This window comes from Benincasa hispida, chromosome 1 (assembly GCF_027475165.1).
Source record: "Benincasa hispida cultivar pf3 chromosome 1, pf3_genome.v1.1, whole genome shotgun sequence".
In the NCBI taxonomy this organism is placed as follows: Eukaryota; Viridiplantae; Streptophyta; class Magnoliopsida; order Cucurbitales; family Cucurbitaceae; genus Benincasa; species Benincasa hispida.
This window is the reverse complement of record NC_143478.1, coordinates 18,994,041-19,008,055: the sequence shown is the minus strand read 5'-3', so window position 1 is coordinate 19,008,055 and position 14,015 is coordinate 18,994,041. Positions and strand designations below refer to the sequence as shown.

At 35.4% G+C, this 14,015-nt stretch overlaps 1 protein-coding gene across 1 annotated transcript; it reads left to right on the top strand.

The window, feature by feature from the left end:
- Positions 1-2,868: 2,868 nt before the first annotated feature.
- On the top strand, positions 2,869-7,995 carry LOC120071412 (methyltransferase C9orf114 protein). The gene is made up of 11 exons (XM_039023687.2): positions 2,869-3,212; positions 3,401-3,448; positions 3,562-3,738; positions 3,829-3,895; positions 5,033-5,097; positions 5,324-5,402; positions 6,356-6,471; positions 6,551-6,630; positions 7,278-7,347; positions 7,557-7,634; positions 7,715-7,995. Exons 1-11 carry the CDS (start codon positions 2,961-2,963, stop codon positions 7,784-7,786), a joined length of 1,104 nt encoding a protein of 367 aa, XP_038879615.1. The 5' UTR covers positions 2,869-2,960; the 3' UTR covers positions 7,787-7,995.
- Positions 7,996-14,015: the final 6,020 nt, after the last annotated feature.

The window sequence follows — 14,015 nt, the reverse complement described above, 5'->3', positions numbered from 1 at the left end:
ATACTAAATTTTTATTTTACGAATTTTGAGTTTTATTTTCTGGGTTTCAAACCGTATTTTTTTTAAAAAAAAAAGAAAGATACAACTATGAAGACAATTCGACCATTTAGTTGGTACCCTCTTAACACCTTTATCATTTTTCAACTCCATTCATTTAAATATGATGGATAAGTAATTCTAATGTGGGAGGATTTAGTCCGGAAGATGCAGAAATAGTCCTTCAAGATCCATTACGTGTTTAAGACTTTTTGTTTTTTTTTTTTATTTATTTTGCATATGTTATTTTGGCACAAATCTTTTTAGTTCTTAAAAAGAAACAGTTTGAAAAGGTTCAATTGTCTGAAATGAATTTCTAAATCGGCAGATTTATCAACATCAAGTTTGAAAAAAAATAAAAAACAACCAAATTCTTACTTGCAATTCTATGATTTAATTATGTATGATAAAAAAAAAAATTGCTTTGTTTTTTTTTTATATTTTTTTTCTACCGTATTTCTGGAATGACTTGTACCGTATTACTAGTCATAATATGAAATTACGAGAAATACTATTTTACCTCAAAAAAATACAGAAGAGTCTATTGGATAGAACAAAAGTCAGACAATAAAAAAGGATGGTTCGAGGATAGCTACAAAGAAGGGATCAAATAATTACATGAAAACATTTAGACTTTCATCATATCACAACCCCATTTAGACCAATTTGATTTTAGTTTTTTGTTTTTAAAAATTATGCTTGATTTCTCTTAAATTTCATATTATGGTTTATGCATTTCTTTTTTAGGAAACACTTGCATTCTTAGTTGAATTCCTAAGAAAAAAAAATACTTTTTAAACACTACTTTCTTTCTAGTTTTTAAAAATTGACTTATTTTTTATAATAATAGTGACAAGTGGAATAACAACAAATAAATTTACAGTGAATAATGTTCATAAGCATAAATCTTAGAAAAAATAACAAAAGCAAAGCAAAAAAAAAAAAAAAAAATCAAATGGGACCTACATATTTATTTATATCAGTTTGAAATTTGTTTTCATTTTGTCATAAAGTTTCAAGATGGTTTCAAGATATATATACTATTACCCCTTATTTTTCAACCTTATTTTTCAATACTCATTTGTACTATTTAGTATTAATATCTATTAATCAATTTAAAAGAATTAAATTAATCTCACCTACACTCCTACAAATCGATTATATTCTATAACTAATTGTTTTAAATTAAAATCTCATACTTTTATACAATTTTTTTACATCTATTTCATCCTATATCAATAAAATTTAGATGTATTCAGTGTTTTTTTTAAAAATCTTTTGATTAAATAAAATATATTTTTTTTAAACAAAAAGCAAACTTCATATGTGGTTTTCATAATTTTGCCTTTTTTTTTTTTATATATATATATATTTTTTTTTTGTTTAGTAACCAAAAACTGCGGCTTCATCTTTTTTGACGTTCAGGCTTCAATTACGCAGAGTGTTTTTTTTGGTTTCTTTTTTAGATTTTGTAATCATCCCCAATTTCAAAGGAAGAGATGTCGAGCAGTGGCTGTCACGTCATCTTTTTCATTAAAAAGGTAATGGATTTTCTTTATATTTTGAAAATTCAATCCAGAGTTTTTTATGGGACAACTTATTCATGTTGTTGAAAAATTTAGATTTCTTATTTTTGTCTTTTTATGGAGTTACAAAATATTTGAATCTCTGATATTTAAATCCACAATTCATATTTTATGATAGTTGAATTATACTTATATTGATCATTAAATCGTAATCTTATCTAATTTCATAAATAACTTTTTGTCAACACAAGTGAAATTGCAAAAAGAAAAAAAAAAAAAAACAAAAAACAAAAAACAGTAGACTACAAAATTGCTTTTTTCTTCTATGTTTTGCATGGAGTATATTAGTTTACTAATTTTTTGGGCTTTATACACATACTACCAAATAAATAGGTTTAGATATACAATTGTCTAAGTTTTTCTATTTTTTATATGAATAAAGCCCATGTTAACAAACCCTAAATCCTATTTTTTACATGAATAGACTAATGGGTTATTACTTTACACAAAAGTTTGGCCAATTTATATTTTTAGCCATCATTACCATTCAATATATATATATACACCAAAATAAACATATAAGGGAAGTTTTTCACGATTATGAATTTCTCAAAGCAATATTCTTTTCAAAACCTATGCAAGGAAAAGTTTCTTAAAAAATTCAAAATTTGTTTCCCTCATAAATAAAAACAAGATGTATTTGATATATGTAACACAATATATTCGATACATATTTGAATTTTCTAGAAATAAAATTATATTTGATAAGTACATAAACAAGACAACTATTGGTACTATATATTTTCTTATATACCAAATAATATATTTAATGTAATTATATTTTTCAATATATTTGTAAACATACCAAAAAAATGTATTGTGAGATTTTAGAGTGATTTTGAAATGTTAAAATAATCTTGTTGGATTTCAAGTTACTTTAAAATAGGATTTTAATTATTCAAAATTATTTTTTATTATACGAGGATTACATATAAAAGTATAAAATCAAATCATAAATTATTTTTGAATAATTAAAGACTATTTAGAATAAGTAATAATTTTAACTATTTCAAAATAACTCGTATCATATTGTAAGCTTTCGTAGGAATGGGCTGAGTTTAAAAGTAGATATCCCAAAAGAATATCGGCCTGTCATGTAACTACTGGGCTCAGTTAATGCATGGTGAGGCTCACTTAGGCCCAATAGTTAGCCCACAAGACAGTCTATTTCAATCAGGGCCCATGGGCTTATTTTGGGCTACGTGTCCAAAGATATATTGGACCGTTGTGTAATTGTCCAAGCTTTGGAAGCTTGAAAGTTGGAGTCTGGTTTTCAGCTCAAAAAATCCGGCATTCTGAACCCTGCTAAACCCCTTCCACCGGCCGAGGTCTTTAAGAATGGGGAAGAAGAAGCATAAGCGACCGGAATCGGAATCGGAGGCACTTGACAGAGACGACGTCGAAGCTAAGCATGAAACTGAGTGTAGTAATGGATGCTCTCCTGAGAAGAAGAAGAAGAAGAAGAAGAAGAAAGTCGAGAATGATGAAATCAAGGTAGAGAAGAGGAAACCGATTTCAAAACCTACAGTGAGCATTGCGGTTTCCGGTTCCATCATTGACAACGCTCAATCCCTGGAGCTGGCCACCAGAGTACGCATTTTCTCTTTTATAGGGAGTGCTTTTCGAGTTCTTCCTCCCTTCCCCTGTCCCCTGTTGGGTGATATTTTGTTATGGATTCATTTTCTCTTTTATATTTTCTGCTCTCTTGATGTACTGTTTCTACTTCTGAAATTGAGTGATGTGATTAATTTGGAAGCAACTTATGCACTTCTTTCCAGTTGGCTGGTCAAATTGCTCGTGCGGCAACCATATTTCGAATTGACGAGGTCGCCATCTTTCTAACTTGTTTCATCCTTGTTCTTTACTTAAAATTTTCTAGGATAGTTATTGGCTTCACTGGACTTGTTCAACTTATGAAGATAGTTTATGCACGTATCAGGTGGTGGTATTTGACAGTGGAAGAAGTTCAATGACTGGCTCGGATATTGCGGCAGCGAACAATTCAGATGAGGATGAAAGTGGTGCTGCGTTTCTAATAAGGATCTTGAAGTATCTTGAGACTCCACAATACTTGAGAAAAGCTCTTTTCCCAAAGCACAACAATTTAAGATTTGTGGTCTGTCCTTAAATAGCTCGGTTGCTTTAATCCAAGAAGTAACATTTCCTGTTTTTCTTCTGATTTCTTTTATTGTGAAATTTGTTATAGGGGATGTTGCCCCCGCTTGATGCCCCTCACCATTTGCGCAAGCATGAATGGGGTCCCTATCGAGAAGGTAAAATTTAAAAGCTCCATACGGGTTTTCTACTAAATTGGCATCTGAATCTTTGCCATCTCTCTGCATGTGAGGATATTGTTGCCTTTCTTGTTCCTAGCACACTAACAGCTTTTAATTGCATTAATCACGGGGGTCTTTGTCTTCCTTTTGAACTTTGGGTCATACAACAGTTCCGTTCCTGGAGATTCATCTTTACCTTGCTATCGAAATACCGCGCAGATTGAAAAGTTTGGAAAATAGTAACCTATATTCTGTGCTAAAGAACACTGGAAGACTAAATGAAACTGGCTTCTGTCATTTAGTCTGTGCTCATAAAACAGATGCTTGGGTTTAAAAGAAGATTGGTAACCATCTCAGTTGCAAGTTTTAGTCAATTCAATCTGGTGTCGCAATGAAGAGCGCCACTTCGCAGTGGAGAACTCCACTTTCTTAGGCCCGTTTTCCTTCCAAATACCTTTAGTTCCTTCATGGCTTCTTTTTGTCGCAGCGTGATTAGGAAATTGCGATTTGCACAAAAATGCTTCTGAGGAATGAAGAAGCCAAATTCTGGTGTCTACTTGATTTCTTGGTTTCCTGCCATTAATAATTTCCCAAAACCTTGAGACTCTGTGCATCTCTTTCTCCTATAGATGTCTTCTTCTCAAACTTCACGACTTTTGCTGTTGGAACATCATTTATTTTCCTGAGGTTACCAATGATCAAGCTTCATTTTTTGGTTGGTACTTTGGTAGTCTCATATAATGTTGTAGTTTACTAGATGCCTGAGCTTCCTTCCTTTTTCTCGACGCCTAAGCTTCTTCTTATCATTTCTCAGACTCTACAAAGGCATTGTTAGTATTTCTTTTTCATACCCAGGCAGATAATTTCTTTAAAGCTTGAGTGACATAGTTCAAGAGAAGTTCTCCGCTAATTTATGTGCACATTTGCAATTGTACCCTGAAAAATCCAAGTTTCTTTTATTTATTTTGGGAGACTCCTGAAAGTTGAGTCTAGGACTGGGACTATATATAGATGAGTATCTATTAGGTTATATCTTTGGATGACTTATGATTTATTATGTAGACATCCTCGGCTACTGGTGTTTCTTCTTGTTCATGTTACATTTTGGACCTCATTTTGTTATGTTAAACTTAGGTGTTACCCTGAAAGAAAGAGCTCCAGATGCTAGAGGAACACCAGTTGATGTTGGACTGAGTAAGGTAAAGCCATATTTGATTAAGGCTTCTTAAGTATCTAGAATGGAAACACAAAGTTTCTCCCACATTAAGCTTGAGCTATCCTACCATGTTGTTTTTTAAATGGATTGGAAGGTGTAATTCGATTTTTCTGTGATTTTTTAAAAGTTTAATGCCTCCATCAACCATATTTTACTCAACCAGGTGTTGTTCTTTGTGTTAATAAATTTCATTTTAAATTATTATGCAGAACGTTGTTGTTGATGAAAGACTTGAACCTGGAATAAGAGTAACGGTAGCTATGGGAACAGATCGCAATTTACTTTCTGGTAATATCTGATGCCTTTTTAATACATATTTGAATAAAATAAAACATAAAAATTGACTGTTGTTTTCATCCTAGCTAATTTGTAGATGCCTTGACGAATTTTGGCTTTACGCTTCTTTTGAAGTTTGCAAAACTTTATATTGTCTACAAGTGTTAAGGAAAAAACTGATAAAATAGAGAACATGGAGATCAAAAACTGGAGGCTTATAACTTAGCTGCATTGCAAATACAATATTAGATAATAGCTTTTAATTGTCGTCTGAAGAACCAATAAATTAGTGACTGCTGGTGCTGGCTAAGCTCGTACATCTTACTCCTGAAATCTAGCAGTAACCAATCACGTATAGCTCTTAAATGAATGCATAGCAAGGACTTCTAAAAAAATACTTTAACTAGCTTCTATTTTGGATCTGCCCAACAAAGTTGACCAATACAACAAGGAAGTGCTGATAACAACTTTTACACACAACTATGAAAACATTTCCGGCAATCTTTTCTTTAAGCTGATGTTGTGGCATTCTAACAAGGGTTGATAGATCTTTTCTGCAAATCTTCAAAGAGTATCAAACCTACTTCAGTTGATTTGATAATATCCTTGGTGCACATAAAATATGTTGTCAATATATTGAATGGTTGTTTCAACATGAGATTCTAAATTCACCTTGTATAAGAAGAGAAATCTTGTCATAAATTTATGCACGAGTTTGACTTTTCTCAAATAGTTGAGGTGGGTAAACATATTTCAGCTATAATCTCGCACAACCCTAGTTCAGTTCTCCATTTTCATGGGCAGTTAAGCCATTATATAACATCTTCTGTTAAGAGAAATGAATTTATGATCATTTTAGAGCTCGTCATATATGTAACAGTCATGCCATGCAAGTTTTTCATCAATGGAAAACAAGTAATTGCTCATGGTAATGGATTTCAAGATCTTGAACTTCATTTGTCCAGATCTACCCCACCAAGTGGTCTCATCCTCAAGGCCTGTGGAAGAAGGATTTTACTGGGGCTATAGAGTGCGATATGCTTCTTCTTTGAGTGCAGTTTTTAAGGAGAGTTCATACGAGGTATACGACTTTACCTTTCTATGAATCTTCTAACAATTACTATAATGTTCTTCACATTTTATTGTTGTTTTGTTCCAAGGGTGGTTATGATCACTTGATTGGCACCTCAGAGCACGGAATAGTAGTCAAGTCCTCGGAACTAACACTACCTTCTTTCAGGTATTTTGCTTAAGTCCACCACCATGTGACCTGGATAGTTTGGTTTCTAGGTGATACCTTCGGCAAATTTTGTTAGTTCATTTATTGGTACCCTTATGCTATGCTAACTAATTAGGTTTCAATATAAAAATTAATGATTGCTGTTGTTCTTTTTGTTCAAATTTTCTCTAGACATTTACAATGTCATATCACAGAAGTTTGCATCATTAGTGTCCTTTGAACTATATGGTCAGTAGTTTGAATTGAAATCTTGAGAATTTTTCCATAGCTCTACGAATATCCCCTCATAATATCCACCAAACGTACAAAAGTATTCCTCTCCACATGGTGGCTTTATTAACAATTAACATTATAGTTTGTAATGTAAAAATGTGTAAAAGAGGGGCTTCTAAAGAACAGTATTAAAGGCATCTTGTCAATCAAATGCATGGTGAGCCTCTGTTTTATGCATTGTTCAGTAGACGGTGTGAAAAGGTTAATACACGTTTCCATACATGAACAATTCGCAGTACGAGCCATTCTAAGGTGCAACTTTTTGGCCGATTGTTCCAGTTGACAAGCTTTTTTTTTTTTTTTTTTTTTTTTTTTTGGCTCTTTTTCCTTGGATTTCCCCCCCTCTTGAGTTGACCAATTGTTGTCATTGGCAGGCATCTGTTAATTGCCTTTGGTGGACTTGCTGGTTTAGAAGAGAGCATTGAGGAAGATAACAACTTCAAGGTGTCCATTTTTAATAATCTCAGGCACATAGAACCGAACCATAGGGGTTAATCTTCCAATAAATTGATAATTATTAAAAGCACACATATAGTAATCTTTTAGTGTGTAAATCAAAACATTACAATGAACTAAATTAAAGTCATGTTTCTTTCTTTGGAATACTTGAGTACAAAGTTAACGAACATGTTGCAATTGTTTTGATGGGTTAGAGTAAAAATGCTCACGAGATCTTTTCATCATACTTGAATACATGTCCACTGCAAGGAAGCCGAACAATTCGAACAGAGGTACTCTCCACCATTATCATCTCTTCTCATTTCGTTATCGTCCCTCTATATTCTCTAATCCATGCATGTTTGGTCATTAGGAAGCAATATTCATCTCTCTCCAGTATTTCCAAGAACCGATAAGCAAGGCATTGCAGATTGCAGCAGATTAGATTTGATTGTTAGAAGCTTCAACATTCATGATCCTGTCAATGAGCTTGAACTTGGCAGCTGGTTCAGTTGTGCTCTGTGGTTCATTTTTTTTAGTGTAACAAAAGGGTTTAAAGATACATCCTTCCCGTCAGTGTTGTAATTTTAATTGTCCTGGAAATTTGGGACGCTTTAATTTATATATTATGTGCTGTTTTGGGGACACCCCAAATTTTTGGGTTTTTTTTTTTTTTTTTTTGTTTTTGTTTTTGTTTTTTTTGTTTAATTATTTGGGGTTTACTTTGGTTTTGAGGTTGGATTTTTTTTATTATTATTTTTAATTTTTAATTTAATTGAGATATTTTTCTTATTGAAATAAATGAGTGAGGAATTAAATTATATAAATAAAAGAGACTAGGGTTTTGGGTTTTAAGTATTTATATATACATATGAGGTCTCGGTTTGTGTGCGTTAAAAAAAGGAAAGAAGAAAGTAAAAGGGGAGGCTCCCCCCATCTCTTTCTCTTCCAGCTGCCCACGTACGTCGATCTGTCGAGTTGCCTCAGCCAGTTGCCCGTCTGCCTGAATCCAGTCGATTAAGATTTGTAAAAGAGGCAGAGAGAATAAAGGAAGAAGGGGAAGAGACAAAGGTCAGAGATTTTGTATTTCTAATATCTTGAATTTTACATTGTACAAGGTTGTATTAAATACACATTTATAGGAAATAAAATGTTACAAAAAAACACGTGTCAGTCAAGGAATGGTGAAGGAATAATAGAATATTAGAAGAAAGAGAGATGGGAGAGAAATTCATGTCATTGGCCATGTCAGGATAAAAAATAGACTCATTAATTAACATCCTCATTAGCTATCTTAACATCCCCTTAAACTTTGGGTGGCAGCAGCAAGATCAAGTTTGGTTCTGAGATAGATAAATTGAAAATGGTTGAGGGAATTTGTTAAGCTACAAGCAAATTGCTCATCTGAAGAGACATATCGAACAACCAGATGTTGTTGAGCACCTGATCACGAACAAAATGGACATCGAGGTCAATGTGCTTTGTGCGAGCATGAAAAATCGAATTTGATTGTAGAGCCCCAACACCGATATTGTCACACCAAAGGACTGGTGTACCGTGAATAGGGAACCCAAGTTCAGTGAGTAGATGTCTGATCCAAAAGATCTCAACAGAAGCGTAGGCAAGAGCTCGATATTCGGATTCAGTGCTAAAGCAGGCCACTGCTGACTATTTCTTGGAAGACCAAGAGATTAATGATAAGCCGAGGAAGACACAGTAGGCAGCAATGGCCTTACGGTCATCAACACTTAGGCCCAATTAGCATCAAAGAATGTCGTTATAGTAAGAGACTGAGATGGTCGAATGAAGAGCCCATAATTCATAGTGCCTTTTAAATATCGAAAGATGCGTTTAACAGATTTCCAATGTACATCAGTAGGGGATTTAATAAATTGACTGAGACGGTTGACAATGAATGCTATGTCCGGTCGAGTCTTGACAAGATATTGTAGGGCACCAAGAGCATTGTGGTATGGAAAAGGGTCTGCAAGAGGAGAGCCATCATTAATCGATAAGGTTTGACCGATAACAGTTGGTGTTGGACATGGTTTGGCTGAGGACATATTGAATTTGGTTAGGAGGTCGGATATGTATTTTGATTGGTTGAGATGAATGCCATTTGGATGGTAGGAGACTTAAATTCCAAGGAAATAGTTCAATCGGCCTAGATCTTTTAAGGAGAATTTCTTGTCAAGAGTAACCACCAGTTGAGAGATGAAGGTAGAGTTATTTCCAATCACAATTACATCATCAACATATATAAGTAGTAGAACAATGAGAGAAGTCTTAGGAAGTAGAGAGAGTTGTCAGATTTACTTATGGAGAAACCACACGAAAGCAGAAACTGTTTTAATTCATCGTTCCAAGCACGCGGAGCCTGACATAAGCCATAGATAGCTTTGTTAAGTTTGTAGACGTGATGTGGCCGAGTAGGGTCCTGAAAGCCCGGTGGTTTTGACATATATACATCCTCCTTCAACGTACCATTCAGAAACACATTATTAAAATCAAGTTGACAGAGATGCCATCCATGTGAGATAGCAAGAGATAAGACAATGCCAATTGAAGAAGCTTTGACCACTGGACTGAAAGTCTCGAAGAAATCAACTCCTAGCATCTAGTGGAACCCTTTGACTACAAGGCGAGCTTTATGACGTAGAATTGAGCCATTAGCATTAGTTTTTAGGTGGAAGACCCATTTGCAGCCAACTACATTATGATGAGGAGAGGGTGGAACAAGAGACCAAATATTCAATCGTTGGAGAGCAAACAACTCTTCAATCATGGAAGCCTTCCACGAAGGACAAGAGAGAGCATCTGATTATTTGGTGGGTTCAGTGGAGGGCTGAGTGATGGCCAATGGTGTAGAGATAGCAGCCTAAACCTTTGGTCAAAAAGCACCAGCCTTACCTTTTGTGATCATTGGGTGTTGATTTACAATCAGCGGTCGTGTAGCACTAGGTTCAGGGGTAGGAAGGATGGATGGGGAAGTGGTAGCAGGGTTGGATAATTTGGGTGAGGAGGGAGTGGGGGAATGTGGAGCAACTGAATTTGAAGTGTTATAATTGGGATGGTTGGTGTTAGATAGGTTGGCAGTAGAAAGGGAGGTGATTTGAGAAGGGAAGGGAGGAATAGGTTCAAAATGAATAGAGGAGTGGGATTGGGTTGTAGGGAGAGGATGAGCATGAGTTGGACTAATGGGGGAAGGTACCGAGACAGGACCTGAGCAATCAGAAGGGCCAAATCAAGACAGAATGGAGTTATTGTTGGGGTTGATGCCCTAAAGTCTCGTGTCCTGTAGTTTGTAAACAGTATGTACGAACACTTGTGTTGTTAATATATTATATTTACTTCACATCTTGTATTTTGCTCGGTTAATTGTTTTATTTGCTTTACCACAAACCAATAGACATAAAATCTCTGGTTATCTGTATGTGACTCAAGCATGTATGTGGTGACATACAAGTGGATCATGTCTTAAGTGATAAAAAAAATGATATGTAGTATATGGATAAAGGAGGGAAACATTATCCTGGTAATGCTACAGATGCAGCTTGCTTTTTGGAATGGTCACAAGTGTTGTGACTTGTCACAGATGGTCTGATCCTAATCATTCGTGTTGGGGACATGCGAGCGAGGGCGTCTTATACAAAGAATTTGTATAATACTTGACCACGAAGTGTTAACGTCTCGTTATATAACACCGTTCATGACAGAGACTTCACTTCACTAGGATGACCATAGGTAACATGACCTCAATCTTGAGTGAGTTGAGAACTTCTACCATTGAGGGCAGTCCTTTGATTTGTATGGGTGCGAGTGGCCAGGTCGCCGATTCAAACCTAACATTTTGGGGATTCGTCTGATTTGGGAGCTGGGAACTTAGCTACACAAAATGGAATTCACTCCTTCCCTGAGGCAGGGGTAAGTAAATAGATGGCTCCCTTAAGGGCTGATTCCAGGGCTTGAACGATATGGCGCCACATACCTTCTCTTGGCCCGAGAGGTGTTCACACATAGTTGGACTATGTTATATTGTTCTTAGAGGAATCAGCGGTACTTAAGAAGTGAGATGTAACTACAGGGGCAAAACGGTAAATTGGCCTAGCTGTACTTACGAGCATCTGTGAAGGGTCATCGTATTCATGATTGGTTATATCCGATGGACATAGAAATATATCTGTGGTAAGAAGAGTTTAACTGTTGGTCTTTAGTGGAATCACTGACAGTTAACGGATGGTGGATCTCGTAGCTAAAGAGTTTAGTCAGCTATTCACGTACCGTTGGATCTTCAAGCCACAGGTCCATTAGATCCCCTAGGTAGCTTGGATAAAGTTGAGAACCAGTGTTTGGTTTAATTTGAAATGTTCAAATTGACAAGAGGAAGTTTAATTATATATGATATAATTGGACTGGTTAATTATACATGATATAATTGGCTAAATGTATGTGATACATTATTTTGGAGGAAATTAGATATAAATATGATTTATATCAAGTAGAGGAGAAAATACTATAGTAGATATGTGATATCAAACTATAGGATATAAATATAATATGATTATATTAATTAATTAATTATATGATAATTAACCAATTCTTCCACCTTTGGACGTGGGTAGTGGGCAGCGTTGGTTAAGGTAACCGGCGGGTTAAAAATGAAAAGAGTTTTCATTTTTCGTATGGTTCATTCATTAATTTCGTTTGCCCAAAAGAATTCATGAAAACGATTACCCGAGAGCCTATACGATAAAAGCTCTTCATCTAAACGATCGTCTATCTCACGATTTCTCTAAACGATCATATACATTTTTCCTAAACGATCGTTCAGCTTTTCATACACGATCGTGTAGCTCTTCTATACGACAAGCACTTTCGCTATACGATAGCACAACATTATCTCTTACTTGCTTATCGTCTGCACGAATCGTTGTCCTCCGTCCTCTACCAAACTTACCAAAGCCCACTCTTTGGATTTTCACTCCGAGAATACTCGAGTTTCATTAGTGGTGGTGTCGTCCCCGCTGCAGTGTTCATGTTTGTATTGATCATGCTATTGCATTCGACATACCCGTCGGGCATTGGTAGATCTGTTGGAGGGTTTCCACTGCATTGGGTTAAAAAGTTCGAAAAGAGTCTTCAACTGGTATGAACCATTTCCCTGTTATTTATTGTGTTCTGAGCATGCCGATAATTAGAATAATGTGCATAATTGTATGTGTTGAGTGTATATCTTTTGTATTTCGGTCACTATGAAATCGGAGCGATTTGAACATACTCATAGAACTCTCGATTTGAGACCCTTCAGTTATGAGCTGGAGGGGCTGTTAGAGTAGGTGAAGAGGTGGAAAACTCAGTGTAAAAGGGAAATTCTTCTTCATTGAAGACAACATGTCTCATGATGAATATCCGACCATCTTTGTTCATACACTGATATCCTTTGTGTAGTGGTGAGGGCCTAAGATACACACACTTTTCTGTATGGAAGTCAAATTTGTTCTTTTGATATGGCCATAAGTTTGGATAACATGCACATCCAAAGACCTGAAGAGATGAAATGTCTATGGGTCGTTGATGGAGGAGTTGAATTGGTGTTGAACCCTGTAAAGTAGAAGAAGGCAAACCATTAATTAGAAAAGTAGTAGTTTGAAAGGCATACCACCAAAATTTTAGGGGCATTGAGGCATGAGCAAGCAAGGTGAGTCCAGTTTCAACCACATGACGGTGCTTGCATTCTGCACGTCCGTTTTGGGAAGATGTATACGGACAAGTGATGCGAGTTTGAATGCCTAGCTAATTGCAAATGGACAGCACTGGTTTATATTCACTTCCCTCATCAAGTTGTAATGTTTTAACATTTGTGCTGAATTGATTTGAAACCATGGTGCAAAAGTCCTTAAAGGCTTGAACAGTGTCACTCTTCTTTCGGAGAGGGTATAACTAGGTAAATCGAGTGAAATCATCAATAAAAAGTACATAGAATCAAAAAACCTTAGCAGATAGTATAGGGGCTAGACCCCAAACATCCGTATGGACCAAGTCAAACAGTTTAGAGGCATAAGAAATAGAGTGAGGGAAGGGAAGGGTATGAATTTTTCCAAACTGGCATGCTTCACAAAACGAAACACCATCATTAGATAAAACTTTCAGATTACAACTTTTGATAACATTTTCTAGCGTTTGGGAAGAAGGATGACTAAGCCTTTTATGTAAAATTAATTTGGTCACTATTACATTTGTACTAATGGAAGGAGTATGCAACTCATCGAGGAATAAACAGTAAGGAAAAAGTGAGGAGACAACCCTTGAACCTTCAAATCTTCCTGCAGCAAGGATCTGATGCTTATTTATGTGCTGGTTAGGGATAGTCAGCTGATAAAATCCATCTCTAAGCATGCCCGTCACTAACACCTCCCCCAAAGTTTTATCCTTAATCACACAAGAATCAGAGTGAAACTTAACAATAATGTGATTATCTTTGGTTAATTGAGAGATACTAATAATATTTTTAGCAATGGAAGGAACACACAACACATTAGTCAACTTAAGAGATCTTGATGGAGAAGATAAAACAATATGTCCAACACGAGATATTTTTAGTGCAGAACCATTTGTAACAATGACATGATCAATACCTATATAGTCCGCCTTCTAATTGAGGTAAGATGGGTTGA